The sequence below is a fragment of the Eschrichtius robustus genome, chromosome 10 (assembly GCF_028021215.1).
Source record: "Eschrichtius robustus isolate mEscRob2 chromosome 10, mEscRob2.pri, whole genome shotgun sequence".
Classification (NCBI taxonomy): domain Eukaryota; kingdom Metazoa; phylum Chordata; class Mammalia; order Artiodactyla; family Eschrichtiidae; genus Eschrichtius; species Eschrichtius robustus.
This window is the reverse complement of record NC_090833.1, coordinates 28,303,960-28,331,029: the sequence shown is the minus strand read 5'-3', so window position 1 is coordinate 28,331,029 and position 27,070 is coordinate 28,303,960. Positions and strand designations below refer to the sequence as shown.

The 27,070-nt window shown below is 38.7% G+C and overlaps 1 protein-coding gene and 1 non-coding gene across 2 annotated transcripts; one reads left to right on the top strand and one right to left on the bottom strand.

Annotated features, from left to right (window-relative positions):
* Positions 1–2,727: 2,727 nt before the first annotated feature.
* Positions 2,728–2,860, bottom strand: LOC137771060 (small nucleolar RNA SNORA22). Its single transcript, XR_011075279.1, has one exon. It is a non-coding gene; the product is annotated as a small nucleolar RNA SNORA22 (small nucleolar RNA).
* Positions 2,861–5,762: 2,902 nt separating this feature from the next.
* Positions 5,763–17,896, top strand: NIPSNAP3A (nipsnap homolog 3A). The gene is made up of 6 exons (XM_068552403.1): positions 5,763–5,959; positions 8,527–8,737; positions 11,183–11,341; positions 12,864–13,013; positions 17,406–17,492; positions 17,582–17,896. The coding sequence occupies exons 1-6, from the start codon at positions 5,900–5,902 to the stop codon at positions 17,656–17,658; spliced, it is 744 nt and encodes a 247-aa protein (XP_068408504.1). The 5' UTR covers positions 5,763–5,899; the 3' UTR covers positions 17,659–17,896.
* The last annotated feature ends 9,174 nt before the right edge of the window (positions 17,897–27,070 follow it).

The window sequence follows — 27,070 nt, the reverse complement described above, 5'->3', positions numbered from 1 at the left end:
TTCAATGAAAAACACTATGAAATAGGAATTATACTGAAGCAGCCTGTAAAGTTATGACTTTTCACTAACTAGTTTTAGTTTTATTTTGTGCTGAGTGAGAACTTCTGATGACACCAAGGTAGTAGGAAAATTGGGAACCATATTTCTTAATATTCAGTGTCTATATAAGAAGAAAATCACCTTGAATATGAAGCCCACTTCTAGTAATACTATTAAGCTATCTTGAGAAGTCAACTTATATTTTTCAGGAGAAATTTTAATCTGAATAATGCTGATTTCCCATAAGCTATGTGCCTGTCAACCTTCATAAGAGATAGAGGGACATCTGAGCTTCAATCATAAAGTGTATTTGGGGAAATCCTAAACTATATCCTGAAGGACCTAACAACGGACAGAAGAGCCAACAGGCCCCCTGGGTTTGGATACATCCTACAAGCCCCTTACATTAATGCTCTGGCCCGCAATACAATATTGAGAATAAATTTTAAAATAACAAATTATAAAGATGCTGCAAAAGCAATTAAAGATGGTCAAGTAAAGCTAACACAGATTAAAAAGTGAGCTGATTACTCAGCTAGTAGGTGTCTATGACAACTTGCAGAGATGAAGAGAATTCCATTGGAGAGCATCAGATAATGCGTGTTCATTTGAAAGAGGAACTTCATGGAAAAACGTGTCACAGACTAAGCGCACTAGTGCCTAAAGGTAAAAGGTGTTTAAACTTACACCTAGGAAAAAAATCAGCCATATTTCATAAGAAAAATCCAAAACAATTAGCAAAAGGTCCAGAAATACCTCCCCTAAACATTTCCCCCCAACTCCAATTGTGAGGCACAAGGATTATTCAAAGGAATAGACTTGCCAAGACTATTTCAGGAAATAATTGCTTTTATTATTGACAGGTTTTTAAATGTCATTGGCACTAGAATTCACTTTCAAACGCAAAACATAAAGAAAGCCAATTAATAGAGGATATCTAAAAAGGTATATAATGGATATATATTAAACTCATATGTTTATGTGTTTTAGTAATAAAAAACAATTTATTTTATTAATAGAAACAGCGTTAAATAAATTCATATTATATGTAATACTGGGCTGCTCACAAGTCTTTCTTACTACTTATTCTAAGAAGGCTAGCAGCAAAGAGGTTGATACAGAAATATCAAGACATTGACAAGCTCAAGAAGAGGCATCCAGTCTTCTTCCTTCCCCACAGCATTTAATTCAATACTCGACACACAACAGGTGCTTAATACATATTCACTGATAAGAGTAGGATACTTGTTAAGAAACACTGAATGAAAATTTGTTACTTTATTACCATTTATTTATATTAATAATAAAGCAACTCATAAAAGTTTTGAAAGTAATTCATCTTTACTGAAATTTTTCTCTTCAACAAAAAAAGAACTGTAAGACAACTCCACTCTAAATACCTACAGGTTAACTTACAGGAACTTAAAAATAAAAATAGCGCACACTACTGGAGGCTTAATGAAGGAAACTAGTTTATACCACCACCTAGTGGCCACACAATGATGCAGCACAAAGAAAGTACTTACCCAGTGATGTCACCAAAGTACAAGCATCTGGAGTTTACACGTAGAGCTACTGCCCTCCTATGGAGCTGGGCCAGCGTTGGATCCATCTCTCCCGCTTCCTTCTGCAGATTTGATGAGCCTGACCTTTGGACAAAACCAAGCAGAGACATCATCAAGTGGATTGTTGCCTTTCCCCACCTCATATAATTTCCTCCATCCTTTAACTGATACCTATTTGTTACGTACAGTGTAAGATGCACTTTCACACTCATTGGACCAGATGGCAATAACTAAAAAGTGGTCCTGGCTGGGCCACACAGCAGCAGTGAACCTGAGGAAATTATTTAATCTCTCAAAATCTCACCTTTTTCACTTATAAAATGGAGATGAAATTTAACTTATAGCATTTTGAGGATAATTAAAACCTGTGAGAAAATAAGTAGGAGATTGTCTTAGGCACCTAACAGTACTTAACAATGTTTACCTAATTCTAAGTTGTAGTCATAAATTTTACTCCTATCTTGTAAGCATTCTCCTTTTGGAAATATTCTTGGAAGTTTCCTCTATCTTTCTCTTGGTTGGATGCAGCTAATGATGAGGCTCTAGGGGGTGGCCAAGCCACAGTGTGGAAGAAGTCTGGTCCTTATCATGTATAGAAGAGCTGCCTGACAAGTAGGTAAGTGCACTCTGGTTTCTCATAAAAAATAAAATTCATTAGTGTTTGAGTCATAATACGCATTTGGTGTCAATTTGTAACAGCAAATTAGCCTAAACAATATATATATATATATATATATATATATATACGTACATATGTATGTACGTATATATATATTACATATATTCTTGAAAGATACTACCAAATATTGAGATCTCTGGCCTCCTTCTCTCTTTAGTCTCAAGAACCTGGCAACAAAGATTAGACCTCACAGGCGGGACACCAGAAGTTTCCTTGCAGGGAAAACTGACTAGACAAGAGAAATAACTTATAGATAATAACAGCGGGGTGATGGGCATCTACTGAAGGAAACTGCCCAGTCAGATCACCCTACACTAAAGCCATTACTTGGCAAGACCCACCCATACTCACAGAGCTTTCAAACATTTTTTTTTTCTTTTTTTTTTTTCCTTTTTTTTTTTTTCTTTTTTTTCTTTTTTTTTCCTTTTTTTTTTTTTTTTTTCTTAATGTGCTGACTTTCTGAATACATTTAAAAGGATAAATAGTCCTCTCAATGCAGAGGAAAAGAACAGACATTGCTCTAGCACAGAGTCAAAACCAAGGGAACTATAAAGCACACTTGGGTGCTTTCAAACATTTTTATAGTCCAACTTCAAAATATGAGCTGATAGACAAATACAAAAACATTTCAGGAAAAACTCCAGTACCAGAGACAGAAAAAATAATCAAACAGATAGAAAACAAAATAAAACTCAAATGAAGGCTTAAAACAACAATATTTAAAAAGAAAACACCTATAATCAATGTACCCAGAGAGACAGAAATATTGAACCCATGAAACAAAAAGAGGATAACATTTCTGAAGAGAGTGGGGAAAAAAACATTCTGGAAAAAGGGGTAAAAAGGAGTTCTTGGACATAAACACTGGAATTAGAAGATTAAAATTTCACTACATGAGTTAGAAAATAAAATTGGAACATTTCATGACCCCCTCCCCCGAAAAAAGCAAAAAAGAAAGATTAAAAAATTAGGAGGAAAAAGAAAATTAGAGGATCAAGTGGAGGCATAATGTTTGAATAAAAGAAGTTCCAGAGATTGAGGAGGAAGAAAAAAAATCCAAGAAACATAACAAATTTTTCATAATTTAAGAGTTTCCAGATTCAGGGGGGTCAACTGAGTGAGACATAGTGTATGAAAAAATATCTATCCCAAGGAACATTATTGTGAAATTTCAGAAAATTAGGGAAAACAAGACAAACATAAAAGCTTCCAGAGAGAAATAAGTCACATACAAAGGATCAGGAATCAGAATGGGATGAATGTCTCACTAGAAACTATAATGCAATGGAGCAGTGCCTTTAAAAATATGAGGAAAAATTATTTCCAATGTAGAATTTTACATCCACCCAAACTATAAATTAAGGAGGTTGATAAAGACATTTTTAGAGATGCAAGTCTCAAAAGTTTAAGTCCCATGTGTCGTCTCCTAAAATTAGGAGGAAAAAAAAAAGATACAAGATCCTGGAAAAATGAGGTCCAACAGAAGGCAAACGAGATTCCCCAGGAGATCAGTGAAAGGAGATCCAAGAATTACTACAGGGCCACCTTAGAGAACGCTTAGTCCACACTGGACCAAGAGAAAAGACTCCTGAAAGATACCTCTAGAAGATGAAACTGATAAACTGATTAAAAGGTTTAATCATTTTGAGTTTTGGCAAATAATTTGGTGATTAATAAGTATAAGGAAAAGAAGAGAAACAAATGAAAAAGAGAAATAAAAAAATAGTCCCCTTCCTATGATTAAGATCATAGATGTAAGCCACATAGCAGTGGCTTAAACTAGAAGATGAATTCTCTTGTGAAAGAAGTCCAAAGACAGGCAGTCCAGAGCTCCTAGTATGGTGTTCCATGGTGTCAGAACCTAGGCTGCTTCTCTCTTGTTGTTCTGCCATCCCCAGCATGTGGCTTCTACCTCAAAGACCAAGAACTCAAACCATTACATCCACATTCCAGCAGGCAGAAATAAGAAAAAGGCAAAGAGGAAAACAACCCTTCCTACACAACTTTAAGATCACTTACAGTAGGTCATAAATGTGCTAAAACATCCCACTGGCCAGGACTTAAGTCACGTGGATGCACCAAGCTGCCTGGGTTCTATTAGTATTTTTTTAAGAGGGCTTGGGACAAGAATGGCATTGGGAAATAGCTAGCAGTCTCTGCTACCTCCCTCCAGCACTTTCTATTCTCCATATCCTACTTTGTCTTTCCTCGTCGTATTTATTAATCCCTGATATATTTTTCCTTCATTTGTCTATCTGTTTCCCCTAACCTGGGACTTCCAAGGGAACACAGACTTTGTCTTTTGTTCACCTCTGCACCCCAGTTTCTGGAAAAGTGACTGAAGCATAGAAGAAATTTAATTAATATGGGTTGAATGAGGGAATGAATTGTTAATTCCGGGAGGCGGTGGTGGGGGGCGGTGGGGGGGGAGTCTAAGAAAATAAATTTAAACATAAAGATCCAGTCTGGGCACAGATGATGCTTTGTTTTGTCTTCATTAGTTAGAAATGGATGCCCATCATCTGGAAAAAATGACTCGCCCTTCTGGAATTACTAATTTTAAAAAGCCTCCTTTCCTCTGAACAGATGATTCAAGTCATTGTACAAGGTACAACTAACCCCCTAGTCCTAACAATATAAGTAATACTGCATTAATGTTTGCAATAATGTAACTATTAGCAAGAATAACATAAATATTAACATGATGTAAATAATGTAAATTAATGATGTAATCAACTGATTATTTTTCATGTAAACATTATTAGACGCAGGAAGGGAAATTATTTGCGGGGAGTGTTATACTAGAGACATAAATCCTCTTCTTCCATAGAGGGAGTCAATAGATACTATCTAAACCGAAAAAAAAACCAAAACAAACAAACACAAGAAATAGCAGAATGTGCCTATTATTTAAAAATATAGAAACAGGCGTCAGAAGAAACAGCTCTAAATGTTGAAATGTGATTATTCTGGTGAGCAATAATCAGGGATAGGGGAGACTACACCAGAGGTTTTGCTTTTAAGGATCACAGAATTTTAACAACGTATATTTATATTTGAATTTTTCATATCTAGCTCGGTGCCCCCATTCCTCTGAGCTCCTAGAAAATACAGTGTAAGTTATTAGGAGCCTTGCAACTTCACGCTGCGCGCAGTGATGGGGAAGGAGAACGCACTTAAAACAGAAAAGTGAAGGCTCCTTGGTCGTGCACACTCGCAACCTACACACGAACTTTTAGGAACTGTACGCAGGTGTGCAAGGACATGAGGCGATGGGCCCAGACAGGTGGTACAGGAGCGACATCAGCACTCAGCTAATTCTAATGTCACTTCTGACGCTAGGGGTAAGAACGTTTGAGGGAACCAGCGGGGAAGGAAGAGTCAGAGCTAACACCAAACGCGTCTGGGGCTCAGGCTGCGGAGGACGCCTGGCAGACTGGGCGGTACGGCCGCCCCCCTCCCCCACCGGCGCCTACGCAGGAGGAGGAGCCGACCCGCCCCGAGTCTGCATCCGGCAGTTGTGCAGGCGCTGCTCCCTGCTAGTCGGGAAGCCACAGGAGGAGGAATTTAAGGAAGAATACCGGCCGCTGCCCTTCTCAGCGCTCGAAGCCGTACCATGCTTGCCCTCAGAAGGAGCCTGACTAAGGCTCTGGCCGCTCGGACGCAGGCGCCTCAGGTACCGGCCGCCCAGGACGTGCCCAAAACGTTCGCTGGGGGAGGGGCGGGGAGGGGCGTCTGCGGGGAGAGCGCGGGCCGCGCTTGCGCCTACGGGCCCAGACCTGCCAACGTGGTGCTGCTGCCGCAGAGGTTCTAGTACAAGTCTGGGAATCCCGAGGCGGCCGACCCCGGGATGCGCGGCAGTAGGAAGGGTGCTGTTAGAGGAAGACCCACTGCCAGGGTCTCGTCCGGCCGGCTCGCAAACAGTTGTGGACAAGGGCCGTTTCTAGCCTGGGTACCCGGAAGCCCTGAGGACACCCCTGAAGCGCCAGCTGCTGCGTTTTTGCGTCTCTGCGAGGTTGCTGTCTCCGCATTGGGGCCTGTGCTAGACACTGGACCGGCCTCTCTTACTCATTTGTGTTTTGACAAGCCCCTCCAGACTGAAGGGGCAATAGGACAGGCCTCCCCCGATTCAACGAAATACACAACCTCCCAGCATTTTGCAGGCAGAGAACCTTTAAGAGGGGGCCCAGGGTGCAGGTGGTGAAGCATCCTGCCCAGATGCCACTGTCTCCTGAGGTTGGTGCCCTAGTCAGGCAGTGTCAGGAACCTCGTAGCAAATATGATGATGACAACTTCATTTAATCTGGATAAAAAATGTACAAAATAGATTACTGTGATTCAGCCTTAACTGTCAGGAATTGGCCTATTCTGTGAATCTACCCTAGAGGTTTTTCCTTTTGGTGTTTAGGCTTTTACTTCTTTCTCAAAGAGCAGTAAGAAGGGGATTAATCTACTCTAGAGACTGACTTTCTGGTGAAGACTACAGAGGAACCATTAATGGCCCCTTCACCCAAGATTAGCAATACAGTCTTTATTCTGATTCTCTGTACTGGGGCAGGACCAAGAATTATTCCTTAGAATTTTACTCTGAACTTTGACGTTATTGAATGTCAACCAAAAAAAAAGAAAAAAAAATGGTTCTGACGAACCTAGGGGAAGGACAGGAATTAAGACGCAGACGTAGAGAATGGACTTGAGGACACAGGGAGGACACATTCTTCTGCCAAAGATAATAAAATGTGTGCCTCTGATCACATATTTTGATCTCCAAATACAAATTCCCTGAAAAGCAACTTTAAAAACAATTGTTACAAGTACCCTATTGGCCCATTTTCTGATACCTGATATATTTTATTTATTATATTTTTAAACTATAAGTACTAGGCAGTTTTTATGTGCTTAACATTCTGTTAGGAAAGTTTGGTAAGATGGCACAAAAAGAATTATCTGCCAAATACAGGGGCAGCTGCAATTGTTTTTGATGGCAAGCTTAAGTCAGTTGGGCAATAAGAATATAACTCATCATAGAGATGGAATGACCTCAAGAGAGATTATTATAATTAAGCCTTATACACAATTAAGTAAAATATATGCATTACTCTGTTTTGTAAACAAAATATATGTCAGAGGAAGAAGCCTACTGCTTTCCTTTGACATAGCAGGTAGCCAGTATAAGCCCAAAATTCATCAATAGCCTTATAAGTACCAAAACTACTTTAATAGATAATTCTGGTATAATCAGCTTCAGGAAATGTGCACATGCTAACCAAACTTATGTACGATGGATATGTAAACTAGAATGCTATATGAATGTATATGTATACGCATGTGTGTATATACATATATTTGTATATACATATATATATACACAAACACATATACATACACAAAGCATCTCCTACTGAAAGTTAAGTTCACTCAGAGAACCCAATTAGAAATTTACATTGTGAGCATATGACTATTACAAAAGTAATGAATGGTTCTTAAGGGATATTTCCATCAACCTGCTATAATTGGGTGGATTAAATGCCCTTCTGCAGGTTGCATATGTAACTAAACCCTAGTAATTATTCAGACAATTCTGACTTACTGATGTTTCCTTTTTCTAGCATTTACACAGGCTATCACCATATTACAATGCAACTGGCTAAGTCATAGTTTCCTATTATATTAGTTACACTCCTGTCCTATTTTTGACTGGTGGTCCACTTCACTGGATTTAGAAAATACTTCTATCTGACCAGCAATTTCCATTGTTTTAAGAACCTAAAAAAAAAAAAGAGTTTTCTGCCAGTAAACACATTGTTATTGTGCCAGCCAAAATACCTGTATATGTTAAAAAATTGTTTTAAATGCTTAACTCTAATACATATGCTATTCAATAAAGATGGAATATTGGCTAAATAAGGGATAATAAACTATTTGTAAAATTTATTAGGATCCTAATTGTAGTCCTTTGGTAAAGAGAGTGCCCCAGTGCCTTCTTATGAGCAACTTCTCATGGAAAAGTGACTAAAGGTGGAGCCCCTGCTAGGAAACAGTAGCTATATATTTAGAATGTTTAAAAGCAGGCATCTTTATTGACATATCTCTAAACAAATTCAATGGAGAGAGGACAACAGAAGTCGAAACAGATTATGAGTTTAATGAGTGTCCCTTGTTTCCAGACTCAGATTTGTTTGTAACGTAATATTATAAACCCTACCTTCCCCAAATATTTCAATTTGCCTTATCTTTCTTCAGGTGTGTTCATCTTTTGCTACAGGCCCCAGACAATATGATGGAACATTCTATGAATTTCATACCTATTATGTTAAGCCCTCAAAGATGAATGAGTTCCTGGAAAATGTTAAGAAAAACATTCATCTTCGGACAGCTCACTCTGAATTGGTTGGATTCTGGACTGTAGAATTTGGAGGCAGAATGAATAAAGTGTTTCATATTTGGAAGTATGGTATGAGTCATCAAATTAAGTATTCAGTACAGATTTTCATTCAGTTAGATATTACATGAGACTTAGTTCTTGGATCTATGTTACTATAAATATATACAGGTTAAGTAAAACTAAAAAAGCAATACCAAAAAAATTAATTCAGTGATTATTCTCCCCAACAGTGTACCTCTTAACAGCCCATTCCTGGAACCTTTATATTATCATATGGGAAGCAATATTGGGAAAATGTGGCATCTCCAATTTCAAGTCATAAAATTCTGAACTAGACTTTAATTCTAAAAAAAAAAAGTTTAGAATGGCTTATTGTAAAGATTTTTTATGAAAAATTTAAAGCAGTTAATGCAAGAACCAGAGTGGGTTAGGATCATAAAAGAAAGTAGAATTATTTTTTCTTTATATTGAAGCTATAGCTGGATATCAATGTTTTAGCAGAAATCATTCAAACATCTAGGGACTTTAGGGAAATAGAAGTTGATAGGGGATGATAGTTAACTTTGAAGCCCTCACCCATCCTTAAGATTTAATAATTTTGTTATGTTTCAGAACCACTTTGGTTTTTTTTCTGCCCCCAGAGTTTCAAGGAATTCACTGTCATTATACTAGTCTAGGGAGGTAAAGGAAAGGAAGTGAGTAAGTTTTTCAGTATTGAAGTTGACCAACCCCTGGTTTACAAGAAGAACGGTTACAGGAATCCCCAGAATGTTTATTACTCCAATATTAAATCTTTGTGAAGTCACATCAGGACTTGATGATATCTAAAGAACTTTTAATAATTTCATTTAGTGTTTGGTCATCAGTGTCCAAAGTTAATAGTCATAAAGTACTTTAATATGAAAAGTACTCATTCTGTATTTAACGTGGCGATAGTTTAGAGGTTCTCCCTGTTGTAATAAAACAAACCCCATTAAAACACAATTTATGGGACTTCCCTGGTGGCGCGGTGGTTAAGAATCTGCCTGGCAATGCAGGGGACACGGGTTCGAGCCCTGGTCCGGGAAGATCCCACATGCCGCGGAGCACCTAAGCCCATGCACCACAACTACTGAGCCAGTGCTCTAGAGCCCGCGAACCACAACTACTGAAGCCCACACACCTAGAACCCGTGCACCGCAACAAGAGAAGCCACCGCAATGAGAGGCCCGAGCACCACAAGGAAGAGTAGCCCCCTCTCGCCACAACTAGAGAAAGCCCTCGCACAGCAACGAAGACCCAACGCAACCAAAAATAAATAAATTCATTTAAAAAACAATTTATGCTTTAATGCACCACCAGCTGAATCACGTCCCATTAAGAAATTACTAGTAAGGTCCTGATATAACTTACTAAAGCTCTAAGAAAGCTGTTATTCCTTATCTGCAACGTAAACCATAGAAAACTCTTTTACCATTAGTCTTATAAGGCCCTATTAGTAAATATTAGTACTAGGCCCATATGTTAGTAACATATGGGTGGGTAACAAACAGAAGAGAAGTAGTACTGGGTAAAAAGAATGGATGACAATAAGAGAATGAGCACTATTTCTTTGGAAGCTGTTTGTTCAAAGAATAGGCTGAAAAAGCAAATCTTAATTTCATTTATGTTCAATTTAATTCAGTTATACCTTGACCTGACCACTCATCACCATCACCACTGACAAAGAAAAATAGTCTTTTTCTAAACTGGTGCCATAATTTAAAGGCCTCAATAAAATTAATAAGAATAGTTAGCAGATATTGAGTACTCACTAGGTGCCAAACGCTGTTCTGAGCTCCTTTCATGTGCTAATTCATTTACTCCTCACTTCAGCCCTAGAGTTAAACAGACACAGAAAGATTCAATAACTTACCTAAGCCTCACAACTACCTACTAAGTGGTAGAGCATACAAAGCCCATTACTATATGACATTATCAGTTGTTTACATTCCTACTCCCCTTTTAGACCATGAACAACTTGGGGACAGGTGTCACATCTACTTATGTTGGTATCTCCAGTGATATAACACAGTCCTTATGTGGCCTCGATGAACATTTACTAAACTGAATGAAACCCAGAAAAAGTACAGGTGTTTTTTTTTTGTTTTTTGTTTTTAAATGGTATCTCGTGTTGGTTTTTTTTTAATTATTTATTTATTTATTTATTTATTTATGGCTGTGTTGGGTCTTCGTTTCTGTGCGAGGGCCCTCTCTAGTCGCGGCAAGCGGGGGCCACTCTTCATCGCGGTGCGCGGGCCTCTCACTATCGCGGCCTCTCTTGTTGTGGAGCACAGGCTCCAGACACGCAGGCTCAGCAATTGTGGCTCACGGGCCTAGTTGCTCCGCGGCATGTGGGACCTTCCCAGACCAGGGCTCGAACACGTGTCCCCTGCATCAGCAGGCAGACTCTCAACCACTGCGCCACCAGGGAATCCCCTACAGGTGGTTTTAAATCAAACATTTTTATTTTTCTTACTCCTTTTCATCCCATAGACAATTTTGCTCATCGAACTGAAGTTCAGAAGGCCTTGGCCAAAGATAAGGAATGGCAAGAACAATTTCTCATTCCAAATTTGGCTCTTACTGATAAACAAGAGAGTGAAATTACTTACCTGGTGCCATGGTGCCAATTAGAAAAACCTCCAAAAGACGGTAAGTCCTTCCGTCTTAGTCACTGAATTTTGATGGAGAAAATATTAAAGATTTTAAGCTATAAAAACTAAAGTTCTACTGGAAAAAAATGAAGTTAATCTTTTGCATAATATAGGAACATATGTTGATTGTTGAGAGAAAAATAAGTTGGAGCTCTTAGCTTATTCTTAAAAATTGAGCATTAAATAATGCAGTATTTTTCCAAATTGGTATCATACTGATACTTAAAGTTGAGCTATATTATAGAAAAAGTTGACATGGTCACTAAAGGTTGAGAAGTTGGGCCTTGGGAGCAGGGAACACATGTGGGTAGATGAGGGATAGTGTATGATATTTTGTCATAATTTTTAAATATTACAAACTTTTAGATATAAAAGCATTTTTCCATAAATTACTACTAATCTCAAATCATTAAGTACAAATTTGCTTATAAAATTTGACTGTTTCAGGGGAATGAATTAACTGAAACTGCCAAGCTGTATTACTGTAGTCTAACTTTTATGTCTTCCTCTTTCTTATTTCTCAGTTTGAAAATAATTCCTAAAGATTTGTCTTCTTCCTGATTTCACTTCTTGCTGACTTAAAGAAATTATTACCTCAATCCAGTTTTAAACAAAGGTCAGATTAGAAAAAGCATAAACTAATTTAAATTTTATTTTATTTCCCCCATTATTCCCAACTCTGTAGTGCATTTTGGATTACAAGAGATTTGAAAAGTCTTATTTAGATCCTTATCCACCTACATCCCCTCAGTTTTAGGCACCATCTAAATGAACTAGTGGGTTTCAAAGACAATGTCAAATCTTGGTTCTCTTCCTCTATGTTATTCATGATTCTTCAGTAACTTCTGCATGTTTTTCCTTTACTTCTCAAATCTACTGGCCCCCTAGTTTCTTTCTGTCCACCCACCCTATACTTCCACCCAGAAGGTAAAATACTTTTCAAGTATTTACCTGGATATTATATACCTGGAATAATAAAACCACCTCCTTTAGCGTTTGTTTTCCCTCAAAAACTCTGAGACAGTCACTTCAGGTCCATTGGTTGCTTGCTGTTCCTGGTAGAAATGGAAACCTATAGGGGGAAATTATATAAAGCAAAAAAGTAGTGGAAGTTGGAAAGAAGAATAGAACTGTAAGAGATTGGAAAATACTTTATTCATTTCTATTTTAAAAGTGTAAATGCAGGCAGCTAAAAACTCCTATTCCATTATTTTCTCACTATTTTATTGATAAATTTTATAGGTTAAAAATATTTTAGATAATAACTTACCTATATCTTCCAGTCCCTTTTTCTTTGTTCTCTATGATAAGCTTAACAACTCATCCTTAAAGTGGGACAAGGACTTTCTAAACATAAAAGCACAGTGCAAATTATTAATAAATATGTCTACATAAACATGTATATGTGTATGATCCTCCAAATCTATATATAGATTAGCTTTCCACTGGAACCAAACTAGACAGGATTACAAATTGCTTGAATGTGTTCAGTAAAATACTTATTTTTCTCCCTATTCCAGGAGTCTATGAACTGGCTACTTTTCAGATGAAACCTGGTGGGCCAGCTCTGTGGGGTGACCCATTTAAAAGGGCAGTTCATAGTCATGTCAATCAAGGCTACACAAAATTAGTTGGAGTGTTCCATGCAGAATATGGAATACTCAACAGAGGTACAGTTGTCCATCTCTTCTATGAAATTGCAAAGTATATTGGTGATCTACTGTTCCTTGGGTCAGTTTGTCTCTGTTCTCATTATTGAGTGTATTTTACTTTTTATTGCCAAATTTTTAGTGTTTTGTGATTTTAAGGGTTGAGTAAACCTCTTTTAAATCTTATTTCTTTAGAATATTAATACCTTATGAAGCCTTTTTCAAATACTGAACTGCTTTTTTCTCTGATACATCAAAATAATAAAATTTTTAAAACTGGAAAGAACCTCAAGAAATCACCTATTCCTTTCATAATCTTTTTTTCATAATCTACATAATCTCTGAATGTAGTTTTATTCATTTTTTTTCCACTTTTATTGCAATATAATTGACATATAACATTGTGTAAGTTTAAGGTGTACAACATAATGATCTGATATATATATATTTTTTTAAAGTGGATTTTTTTTTTTTATTAATTAATTTTATTTTTGGCTGTGTTGAGTCTTCGTTTCTGTGCGAGGGCTTTCTCTAGTTGTGGCAAGTGGGGGCCACTCTTCATCGCGGTGCGCGGGCCTCTCACTATCGTGGCTTCTCCCATTGCGGAGCACAGGCTCCAGACGCGCAGGCTCAGAAGTCGTGGCTCACGGGCCTAGTTGCTCCGCGGCATGTGGGATCTTCCCAGACCAGGGCTTGAACCCGTGTACCCTGCATTGGCAGGCAGATTCTCAACCACTGCGCCAACAGGGAAGCCCATGATCTGATATATATATATATATATATATATATTGTGTGAAATTATCACCACAATAAGTTTAGTTAACATCCATTACCTCACATAGTTAAAATTTTTTTTTTTCCTTGTAATGGGAACTTCTAAGCTTCTCAGCAACTTATTTATTTTATATGTGAAAGTTTGTACTGTTGTACCATTTGTGATTTTTTTTTAATAATATTACTTGGGTTGTTTTGGGGTGAAAAGTAATATATAGGGGCTTCCCTGGTGGCGCAGTGGTTGAGAATCTGCCTGCCAATGCAGGGGACACGGGTTCGAGCCCTGGTCTGGGAAGATCCCACATGCCGCGGAGCAACTGGGCCCGTGAGCCACAGCTGCTGAGCCTGCGCGTCTGGAGCCTGTGCTCCGCAACGAGAGAGGCCACGATGGTGAGAGGCCCGCGCACCGTGATGAAGAGTGGCCCCCGCTTGCCGCAACTGGAGAAAGCCCTTGCACAGAAACGAAGACCCAACACAGCCAAAAATAAAAATAAATAAATAAATTAATTAATTATTTTTAAAAAAGTAATATATAGTTATTGTAAATATTAAAAACATGGACAAGCCCAAAGAAAAAAATTACCCATTTCTCACTACTTATATACACATAGTATGTATACCATATTGATTTATTTAATAAAACACCTATTTGGGATATTTAACTTATCAAGTTGAAAGATACTCCAGTCAGAATTTCAGAGGGTTTTTCGTTTTTTTTGTTTTTTTTTTTTTTGTGGCAAACTCGAAAAATGCTTATAGAGTTTATCTGAGAGGATAACTAAGACTTTTAATATTTGAAAACTCATAATATCCAGTTGCCTCCTCATATTCTCCACTTCATGTCTAATGGACATCTCAAACCTAACATATCCAGAGTTGAGCTGATCGTTGCTCAGAAATTCAACTTTTTATAATATATTGTAAAAAAAAAAAAAAGTTGGACTGTGCAAAAATAGATGTTTGTTCAAGTTGGAAAATACATGAAGAGGAGAAAAATTATGACAATTATTAGATGCCTTTCTCACACCCTACACTAAAATAAAATCAAGATGGATTATAAATATCAATTAAAAAACTGAATTCATAGAATTACTGAAACAAAATATAGATAAATTTATTTAATAATATGTGAGAACATTTCTAAGCCAAAAGCAAATGAAGAAACTATGAAGGAGAAAAAAGAACTGATGATTTTATTGTACAAAGGCTCAAATTTCTGTGCATACCCACAACAACATAAATGAAATCCAAAAGCAAAAAGAAAAATAAAAGCTTATGCAAAGACGACACAGATGACTAATATATATTAAAGAAGTTGCAGATTAAAACAATAATTGGATGCCATTTTTTACCTAATAAAAACATATTATATAGATATAGTATTAGAGGGGTTGGGGACAAACAAGTACTGTTGTACAGTGTAGGGCTGTATTGGCTTAATCTTGCCCCCCTTAATAATTTGGCAATAAAACAAAAAGCTTAATTTTTTCAACTGTTTTTGCCAACATTCTAGGAAATATGAATGTTTTTAGTTATACAAGAAGGAAATTTGAAAGGATATAAAATATATAATCACATTTGAATGATGACGTTAAAGGTTTTTTAAATCTCTAATTTACTATAATGGACGTGTAGAATTTTTATTTAAAAAAACTACTGAAATGTGTGTGCACACACTTTTTAATCTTAAATTCATTCTCAGTGTACTAGGAATATGATAATATGCTGAGTATAAATCAGTACTTCACTTCTGGAGGACAGTGTATAATATATACATTTGTAAGTGTATATATGTAAGATACTCTTTGGTTCTCTCAATTTAAATTTTAGGAGTTTATGTTAAGAAAATAATCAGATCCAGACTGCCTGGGTTTGAATCCCAGCTCCACCACTTAAAACTCTGTCACCTTGGGTGAGTTACTTAACCTTACTGTGCCTTAGTTTCCTCATCCATAAAATGATGACAATAATAACCTACCACTGAAGGTTATTATGAAAACTAAATGAGTTAATACACACAAAATGTAAAACCAGGCTCAGCACGTAATAAGCACCCAATAAATGTTAGAAGTTGTCATCAACACTGCTCTTATTATAGATACACATGTACTGCTGCTGTAATGAAATTTATGTCAGCATTATTTATAGTAAGGAAACTTTGGAAACAATGTGGTATAACCATCTTTATGTAATACACATGTGATACATAAATAGATATATAGATATGTATCATATATAATGTATTTATAACCATAAGCATATATTTTTATGTGTTTATGTGTATATAAATACATAAATATATATTAAAATGCAAACATGTATGCATAACCATGGAAAGAGATATACCAAGTATTAAAGTGGTTATTTCTGGATGGTATTGAAATGCCTCCTACTTTATCTGCATTTTCCTATACAGATAACATGTATTATACTGTAATTATAAAAAGTTTATAAAACACTATGCACAAGAACATTACCCCAGTATTTCACAGAATACTGAAACACTGGAAATAATTTAATTGGTCAATAATAAGGGGTTGGGATAAAATGTTGTTATATCTATAAGAAGGAATTCATATAGCCATGAAAAATTAATGTTATTGCACAGGGAACTCTACTCAGTGATCTGTGGTGACCTAAATGAGAAGGAAATCCAAAAAAGAGGGGATATATGTATACGTATAGCTGATTCACTTTGCTGTACAGCAGAAACGAACACAACATTGTAAAGCAACTATACTCCAATAAAAATTAATTTAAAAAATTAATGTTATTGCCATAGAAAGAACACATTGTTGATTTTTAAAAATCTATTACTAAGACTAAGCATAATATACAGCAAGATCCTAATGTGATTTTCCTCACATTTTTTAAAGGAAATACACTTAATAGAGGTTTTCCTTAGGTGGTTAACATTATTGCTACTTTTAGTTTTTTTCTTTGTATCACCCAAATGTTCAATAATAAACACAACTTTTTTTATGATCTTGCTTTTTTAAAATAAAGGAACATGTATTAGGAAGTCATGCAATTTGGGTCTAGTCTTTATTTTTTTTTGGCTGTGTTGGGTCTTTGTTGCTGCGCACGGGCTTTCTCTAGTTGTGGCGAACAGGGGCTAACCTTCGTTGCGGTGCATGGGCTTCTCATTGTGGTGGCTTCTCTTGTTGCAGAGCATGGGCTCTAGGCACACAGGCTTCAGTAGTAGTGGCTCGCGAGCTCTAGAGCACAGGCTCAGTAGTTGTGGCTCACGGACTTAGCTTCTCCATGGCATGTGGGATCTTCCCGGACCAGGGCTCAAACCCATGTCCCCTGCATTGGCAGGCGGATTCTTAACCACTGCGCCACCAGGGAAACCCTGAGTCTAGTCTTGATTATGTCTTTAGCTGTGTTATTTTACTTCCCTTCTCCAGCTTTCTGTTTCTTCATCTACAAAACCAGTTTGACTAATTAATTTATAAATTTCTCTCCCAAATCGCTCACCCCTCTGAAATCTTATCACTAATATACTGTTACCCTGTTGATAATCACTATTTTGATTTAAAGAATAGGAGTTACAGTTTCTGATTAATGTTTCTGTCTTTCTTATCTGAGTAATGCCACAGTCTTTAGAATCTATTTCTGGTTTATTTATTTCTGCAGTTCATGTTCTTTGGTGGAACGAGAGTGCGGATAGCCGAGCAGCTGGGAGACATCAGTCTCATGAGGATCCCAGAGTTGTGGCAGCTGGTAAGCTATTTCACTAGGTACGAGTTATTCTTAGAACAAATTTGATTTAGTCAATAACTTTATATACCTTCTTATGAATTTTTTTCCAGTTCGGGAAAGTGTTAACTTCCTTGGGTCTCAGCAGAATATGCTTCTGATTCCTATGTCATTTTCACCATTGAAATAGTTTTCCACTGATACATGAAGCATTTCATTAATTGCCATAAGATGTGTCTACTAATGGTGCTTAAATTCTCCCAAGAGATTCTCACTTTTATTTGATGGAGGTGGTAAGTTAATTTGCTATGTCCCTTGCATATTTAAAAGCTACCTCTGTCCACTATCACCACCACTTCAGGAAACAGTCTGTTCCTTTTTGCCTAGGCATTTCAGCATCTGTCATACATTAAAAATAGTTGCTATTACTATAGGATCTTGACTTTTCATTTGTTTCAAAGTATCTCTTTTTCTCTATTTTGACAACCCTCTGCTTTTATAGCATTTTCTTACATTCAAATGATTCTTTCATTTCCATACCTGTGATAATATCTTTACATTATTTGTATACATTATTGACCTTTTCATCATGTCTGTTTTTCTAAGATTTTAAAAGTTTTTGTCCATTAAAGTTTATTTTATACTACCAGATAGGATTCATAAAAATATTAAACATATTTCTTTACAATGGAAGAGTACAATGTTACCTGTGTCATCTGTATTAATTATGGTTTTCACATTAATAATTACTTACCTGGAAAATAATGTTATTAGGTCCTAGTATTAAAAGTTATTGATGACTCATTGGTTTATATGCTGCAGTATCTTCATTTACAGTTAACTTTACTAATTTTTACTTCATTTTAAATCACTGTTTAACAAAGGTACTTGGTCATCTGTTTGTTTTAATGAGATATTTCTGGTTATGGAAATGTTCGCCCTAATAAAAGCCTACATATACAATCTGATTCTTCTTATTGTGTTTTATATTTTTATCCTCATCTCTGGAGCTATTGTTGTCTTGCCATAAGGTAATGAGACAGTAATAATGTACTGTCTTTATTGTAAATATTGTCACCTCAAGTAAATAGCCTGCAAGTAACCTTATAAGAATTTCTTCAGTACCATCACAGACATACTAGGATCTTCTTACAAACAACTTTAGTTTTTATTTTAGTTGAGTGCCTCAGCCTTCTTAAACTAGATTTGGCACTTCTAAGCTCTCCTGATAGCTTGTACTTACAGCTATGTTATTTTATGTTTCTAATATACTGCAAAAACAATAAATTATGAATTAGCTATCTATGGGAAAACTGAAAAACAGGAAGCACGGTCACCTCTCTTACCTGGTCCTCAGGAATCTGAAGGACAGATGAGTTCCTAGTAAGGCAAAGAACACCCTGACTCTGAAGGCTAAAATCTATCAGACATGTTAGAAGCATTGGTTTTGAGTTTTGACTACGAGTCTTCCACCTCAGTTTTTTGAAAAGTTGTCACTTAGGGAATGAGGTGGTGATGGTATGAATTGCAGTCTGTGTGGACGGATTTCCTCTGGCGTGAGATCAGCTGTGTGCTTAAGGCCATGTTTGGTCACATGAAAGTGTACAACTGGGTCTGCCTTTTCCTCTTTCATTCATCTTTGGACTAGCTAGAACATTTCCTGGTGATGGCCAGGGGCACTTTCATCCATCCAATCCACAGCCCTGATGGAGGTTTATAAAGCAGCAGCAGACCAGCGTTCTTACCATGTCCTAGACAGAACTGGAGAGCCAGTAGAATGATGGGCTTCACTCCACTGATGAACTACAGGTGCTTCCATTTGCTGACGCACCACTGGATCAGGAACACGACAAAGCTGGCCGGGACAGAGGACACTGCAGAGATGACACAGATGGACGTAATTATGTCCACTAACATGTTCTTCTTGCAAAGAGAAAGTCAGTGAGGATCTGAGCGTTCATTGATGCAATTGAGGACTCAGTCAAGGCAGACACACACATGCACACACGCAATATATGAAGAATAGCCCAGGGAAAAATACCTCTTCAATAAATAAAATAAAATAATTTTATTCAGAGTTAAAACATCATTTTCAGGTCAAAAACCTGACAGTTCAAATGCTGAACTGATTTCTCTGAGTTCATGAAAGAGTCTGGTACCAAAATGAAACTATTGAAAGAGGTCTGAGGGAATTTCCTGGCAGTCCAGTGGTTAGGACTCTATGCTTCCACTTCAGGGGGTCTGGGTTCAATCCCTGGTCAGGGAAGGCCTGGCCCAAAATTAAATAAATAAATAACTAAATGGAATTTAATTTAATTATTTAAAAAAAAAAGAAAGAGGTCTGAGAGTGGCCTAATGCGGTTCACTTCGGTTCACTGTTTTTGACATTATAAGAGCAGCAGGTTGTAAATTCTCACACACACAAAGGACTGCTTTGGTTTGAAAACTTAATAAATGTAGAAGTATTAGTGTGAAATTACTCAAATAAGTTAAATTCTTCTGGCTGTAAATAAATTGGAAAACAACAATGCATAGCATATTAATCTAACAAACAAAAATTCTAACAGATTCTTGTTATAAGAACGGTCTTAGGGCTTCCCTGGTGGTGCAGTAGTTAAGAATCCACCTGCCAATGCAAGGGACACAGGTTCGAGCCCTGGTCCAGGAAGCTCCCACATGCCGCAGAGCAACTAAGCCTGTGTGCTATAACTACTGAGCCTGCGAGCCACAACTACTGAGCCCACGTGCCACAACTACTGAAGCCCGCGCGCCTAGAGCCCATGCTCCGCAACGAGAGAAGCCACCGCAATGAGAAGCCCGCGCACTGCAACAAAGAGTAGGCCCATGGGCTTCCCTGGTGGCGCGGTGGTTGAGAATCTGCCTGCCAATGCAGGGGACACGGGTTCGAGCCCTGGTCTGGGAAGATCCCACATGCCACGGAGCAACTGGGCCCGTGAGCCACAATTACTGAGCCTGCGCGTCTGGAGCCTGTGCTCCGCAACAAGAGAGGCCGCGATGGTGAGAGGCCCGCGCGCCGCGATGAAGAGTGGTCCCCACTTGCCGCAACTAGAGAAAGCCCTCGCACAGAAACGAAGACTCAACACGGTCATAAAGAAAGAAAGAAAGAAAGAAAAGAACGTGAATTTCTTTAAAAAAAAAAAAAAAAAGAGTAGGCCCTGGTCATCGCAACTAGAGAAAGCCCACACACCGCAACTACAGAAAGCCCACGCGCAGCAACGAAGACCCAACGCAGCCAAAAATAAATAAATTTATGAAAAAAAAAAAAGAACGGTCTTATACACCCTTTATACAGGGTCATATAAAATTTCCATTGACCTGTATAATTATTCTGTAGGAGATAAGCAGAAACAATAATTGCCATGCTCCACATATAGGATCTACACTTTCAAGTATGAACTGGAGCTCAGTCTTGACTGGCGTAAGATCACTAAATGCCAGTGATGGCTTTGTATTTAAAAGTCTTAAACAATAAACTGTTAAGTGACCATGTTTACCTGCCAACTACTCCCACGTACCAACGACTCTGGGCCCCTTTTTCTGACATGTTTTGGGATGGATACTGTTACTTGCCGAGCTTCAAGTGTTCCTTCACTTGCTTGATGGCATCCTTAACTCTGACTTGGAGGACATGATTGAGAAGTACTGGCACCCCGAGAAACCTACCATACCTAAAAGAACAGCCTGACATTAGAACACTGAGAATATGAATACAGAATCGCTTTGTAGCAGATACAGCATGAGTCTGTACATGCTTCATTTAGATGAATTCCCTCTTTAAAGGAAGTCTAAAGTTAGATTTGGTGAAAGTTATAGCTCAATCTCCTCTATTAGATTCTGGTAACCTCTTAACTCCTATTATTCCTGCCCAGGGGGCTAACAGAAGCTAAATGGGGAAGGGGAGGGGCTCGGCCTTGATTATAGACAAAGTTAGACATCTGAGATGTTAAAGAAAGAATACTCATTCATCTCACAGATGCACCTCCAGCTATGGTGGCTCAGGCCTGAACTTGGATCGCAAGGTAAACGAATGGGGAGTCAGGACGAGCAGTGAGGGGCGCTGACCAGAAAGACCTGAAGGACTTATTCACAGGCCTTGGCTCTCTCCCAGCATGAGGGCCACTGTAGATGCCCCAGACAGGCTGTTGTGAGGCAGCCATGTAAGTGATCTCATTTTCCTGAAGGTATGAATGGATTTCAACGATTCTTCCTTCTTTTCTTCTGAGTACCACCTATTCCTTCAAAACTCAGAGGGACACATGAGTTGAAAAGCAGTGAAAATAAATGGTTTTAATACCACTTCTTCCATCCAAGTCCTTCGTGGGTCCATGTAAAAAGCCTGAGAAACTGTCCTTAAATCCGTAGGACCCTTTATGAATCTGATTTGGGAGAAAAGTGTAACTAAGATATGAGACTTATACTTTGGATTAAACTAATTAAAAACAACCTTATTTAATGAGATATGACTGAGCTAGAAGCTTTTTAAATTCAAAGTAAACCGAGCACATGTGTCTTTATGGGGCAGAATTGGGACAGAAAACAAATCAAGGACAACAATGACACATGTCCCTCAAACATGTACCGCAGTGTGACCGGACTCTGCCCACAGGGCCCAGGCTCTGCCATCAGCCAGCCACCAAGGCCTGGTCCACTCCGCTCTCAGCAGGGCCATTCACTTAACGGCAAGCCAAGCAGAGCCCCAGCAAATTATTCTGAACAACTGTGAAGTATCAGAATAGACCGTGAAGTATCATTCTTTACGGTTACAAAAGGATTTTAGGGAGCAGCACCATTGACTCTGCCTAGTGAATTCTTCTGTTCGTTGGAGTTATACTGATGAAGAGATGAGCTCTTATTTTAAAGAAAGGTAACCAAGAAGGACTGCTTTAAGTTTTCAACACCATTTGAAATTCCTTCTCCTCACCCTGCAACCTGGATGCTGATAAGGCAGCAGAGAGACAGCAAAAGCAAGCCTCTTCCGGAAATCATTCTCAGAAAAAATGGCTCAGAACTGTTTCCCACACTCAGAGTTTCAGAGGATGTCAGGGTTGTAAGGCCCACAGAAGTTTTAGGGGCCAGCCTCCCTAATTCAGCGGTGAGGAAACAGGCCTAGGGACTCAGAGTGGCCTGTCCAAGGTCACCAGCTCATCTGTGGCAGAGGCAGAGATGAAGCTGGGCTTGTCACAGTCTGTCCTGTGACACCAGAGAGCCCACAGTGTGCCTTCCACAGCTCATTGATCCAGAGTGTTGTATTCTGGCTGTACCTCGAACCAGTAAGGAAACTAGGCTGACTTCAAAAGAGAGAAGGAGGCTAAGCTCCCTCAGATACAGGAACAATGTGCTCCAAGCCCCCTCCTCTCAAAACTCACATGCTTTTCCCTATGACAAGAATCAAGACTGAAAGAGACCCTCCTGACACGGCAGGTCACCCATGCCTTCTCCCCAAGCCCACCCTGCACCCCACCTGAACGGTCACACCCTGAAAGTGACTCACTTGTGGAGGAGGCAGCCCCCCAGCCCCCAGGGGACACACGGGCAGCATCTTCTTGATTTTGTCGCTGCTACACTGGCAGGTGGGGGAGGGGTTCTCCATCGTCCAGTTCCCATTTCTGAAGAGGTCCGTGATGGTCTGGGGGACTGGGGTGGTGGTCCACTCCTTCTCCCCCACCGAGCAGGGCATGTCTCTGCAAAGGGACATCAAAGGTAGGATCACCCAAGAGGGCCTGGCCTCTCCTATTGCCTCAGAGCACAGGACCAATCAATAACAACTGCAAACATGCATCTATCCCCTCACCTTTTGGTTATTTGATGCACCCCTCCCCGCTGCCATAGGCTTGTAAGCTGCAGACTCATTTTACGGTTAGGGGTAATGGAACACAAAGAGGGCCTAAATACTCATATACTGAACTCAAGTCAATCCAGTCTACCGCCCATGTCTTCACTCAACAAACATTCACTGAGCAGCTACTATATGCCAGACACTGTTCTGCATATTTGAGAGTCTGGGTGAATACGAAAAAGTCCCTACCTTCAAGGAGTTTGCAATCCTATAGAGAAACTTTACAGTAAACAAATAATTATATCACTTAGCCAAAAATAAAGCAGTGCATGAGGAGAAGAGTGACTACGCTCCCTGAGAAGGTGATAACTTCTTCCAAGGCATAAACGATTAGGAAAAACAAGCCAGGAAAAGATTTGGAGAGAAAGAACACTATAAGCAAAGGCAATAGAAAGTGTAGGTACAAAGTCCCACAAAAGAAATGAGCTTTTATGTTTAAGGAACAACAGGAAGGCAGTGGGGCTGGAATGTGATGAGCTACGAGGGAGAGTGATGGGAGATGAGGAGGAGAGGGAGGCAGGAGTCATAGGACATAGGCCTGGGAAGGAGTCTGCATTTTATGCTCAATGTGCTGAAACTTGGTGGAGAGTGTCAGGATTCACTTTATGTTTCAAAATGAGTAGAGAATTGGGAGGGGTGCAGTTAGTAGGGGTCAGAGTTTTTGGTACATGAAGAGCTAGGTTGTTTGCAAGCACCCCAGGTGACCAAAGACAAGGCCTTTATGCCTGACTTGAGTTCTAAATTACTGTGTAACCATCAACAAGTCACTTGCCCTCTTGGAGCTTATTTTCACCATTAGCAAAATAAAAGTGTAAATTTACTTCTCTCAACAAAGTATTTCTAGTGTCCCTTTCATTTTCAAAATTATACAATTTAATGCATTTATTTCTGAGAAATTTATCCTTAAAAAAGTGAAAGATTCCAACGATGCCCCTGGTTCTAATATTCTGGGGGTTCAGTGCAGAAATTAATCTGAGTGATTAATTCTATGGGAAAGTACTATAATGAGATTCTCTCATTTAATTATTCTTACAACCCTAGATAGTAGTTTAATTATCACCAATAACAAACAAGGTAACAGAGGCTCAGAGAAACTGAGTAACTTATCCAAGCTTACACAGTCAATAAGTACCAGAACCGGAATTCAAATCCAGGCCTGTATGCTCCAAACTCATATACTTTATATCACTCACACAGTCTGTCGAGAAGAATCTATGCAGACTCCTTCCCTTGATTTTATAGAGACAGAGAAGTCACATACAAAGAAGCAGGAATCAGCATGCCATGAATTTCTTACTAGAAGCTATAATACAATGGAGAATTGCCTTTGAAATTATAAGGAAAAATTATTTCCAATGTAGAATTTTATGCCCAACCAACATATGAATCAAGAGGTTTGGTAGAATAAAACGTTTTTTGAAATTCAAGTCTCAAAAAAAAAAAGCTACCAAATCCTGGCAACAGGAGGTCCAACACAAGGCAAACGAGATCCCCCAGGATATCAGTGAGAGGAGATCCCAGAATTACTACCATGCTGTCTTAAAAAACAATTAGCCCACAGTGGAGCAAGAGAACAAAGGACCCCCGAAAGATAATGCCAGAAGATGAAACTGATAAGCTGATTAATGGGTTTAATCATATTGAGAGGAAATTTATTTAGGCAAAGAATTGGGTGATTAATAAGTGATGGGGGGCTTCCCTGGTGGCGCAGTGGTTGAGAATCTGCCTGCCAATGCAGGGGACACGGGTTCGAGCCCTGGTCTGGGAAGATCCCACATGCCGCGGAGCAACTAGGCCCGTGAGCCACAATTACTGAGCCTGCGCGTCTGGAGCCTGTGCTCCGCAACAAGAGAGGCCGCGATAGTGAGAGGCCCGCGCACCGCGATGAAGAGTGGCCCCCGCTTGCCACAACTAGAGAAAGCCCTCCCACAGAAAGGAAGACCCAATGCAGCCATAAATAAATAAATAAATAAATAATAAGTGATGGGTATAATGAAAATAATAGAAACAAATGAAAAAGAAATAGTCACTCTCCGATTGATGAAGATCATAAGTTTAAGCCACAAAGCAGTGGCTTAAGCTAGAAAAATTTTCCCTTGTAAAAAAGAAGTCCAGAGATAGGCAGTTCAGGGCTCCTAGTATGGTGCTCCATGGTGTCAGAACCTAGGCTGTTTCTCTCTTGTTCTGCCATCTTCAGCATGTGGTTTCTACCTCATAGTCCAAGAACTCAAGCCATTACTCCACATTCCAGCAAGTAGAAATAAGAAAGAAACAAAGAGGGCAAGAACCGCTCCTGCACTGCTTTAAGACCACTTACAGTAGGTCATAAATGCATTAACACATCCCATTGGCCAGGAGTTAGTCACATGGCTGCACCAAGCTGCAAGGGTTCTATTGCTAATTTTCAAAAAGGGTGGGGTGGGAGAAGAATGGCTATTGGGAAATAGCTAGCAGTCTCTGCTTCCTCCCTCCAGCACTTTGTATTCTCCATATCCTACTTGTTTTTACTCATTGTATTTATTAAGCCTTGACATATTTTTCCTTCATTTGTTTTTGTTTCCGCTAACCTAGAAGCTCCAAGAGAACACGAACTTTGACTTTTGTTCACCTCTGCACCCCAATTTTCGGAAAAGTGCCTGAAGCATAAAGGAGTTTAATTAATATGGGTTGAATGAGGGAATCAATTGTGAATTCTAGGGGGGAAAAGCCTCAGAAAATAAATCTAAACATAAAGATCCAGTCCAGGTACAGATGATGCTTTTTTGTCTTGCTTGGTTAGAAATGGATGCCCATCAACTAGAAAAACTGACTCATCCCCCTCTGGAATTACTAACTTTAAAAAGCCTCCCTTCCTCTCAACAGATAATTCAAAAGTCTTTGCAAAGGCACAACCAAATACAACCACAGACAATAGCCTTGTAATAATTCCCTAGTCTTAACAGTATAAGCAATATTACTTCAATGTGTGCATGAGTGTAATGGTTGTGTAATTGGATTTAGTGTGTGTATTTATATGTTTGGAAGGTAATGTAATTAGTAATTATGTAAACATCAATATAATCAAATTAATAACGTTACAATTAACTATTCTTAATGTAAGCATTATCAGATGCAGGAAAGGAAGTGTATTTTGGGGTAGTGGTATGTAACAGACCTAAATCCTCATTTTCCAAGCAACAGACACTATCTATAACTGAAAATATCAAGAAACACCAGAAAATGCATATAATGACATTTACGTAATAATAAACAAGCTCTACAAGCAACAGCTGAAAATGTTTAAAGTAACTACTCTGGGGACCAATTTCAGGAATAAGAAGGACAAGATCAGAGGTCTGCTGTTTTGCTTTTAAGGCTTAAAAACTGTTTGATTCAAACTATATATATTTAAATTTGAATTTTCGAATCTAGTTCGGGGCCCCCATTCCTCTGAGCGCCTGAGAAATACAATCTATACCATTATTAGGAGCCTTACAAGGACATACTGGGGGTGGCAATAGGGAGAGAAAATGCACTTAATGAACAAAAGGGAAGAATCACTAGTCTTTAGCTACACGTGAATCACCCGACTAAAACTGACCGCTGCAAACACGTGCGCGATTTAAAATGCAAAGCATGACACACACACGCATCCATACTGCCTTCCCAATGGTCATACACACTCTCATTCTACACACGAACTTTTACTGATTGTATGCAAGAGCTCTTGGAGATGAGGCGATGTGTCCAGACAGGTGGCACAGGA

Coding starts and splice junctions, on each gene's coding strand:
- NIPSNAP3A (XM_068552403.1), top strand. CDS start 5,900: ATGCTTGCCCTCAGAAGGAGCCTGACTAAGGCTCTGGCCGCTCGGACG. Junction 5,960..8,526: donor CTCGGACGCAGGCGCCTCAG/GTACCGGCCGCC, acceptor ATCTTTCTTCAG/GTGTGTTCATCTTTTGCTAC. Junction 11,342..12,863: donor AGAAAAACCTCCAAAAGACG/GTAAGTCCTTCC, acceptor TCCCTATTCCAG/GAGTCTATGAACTGGCTACT.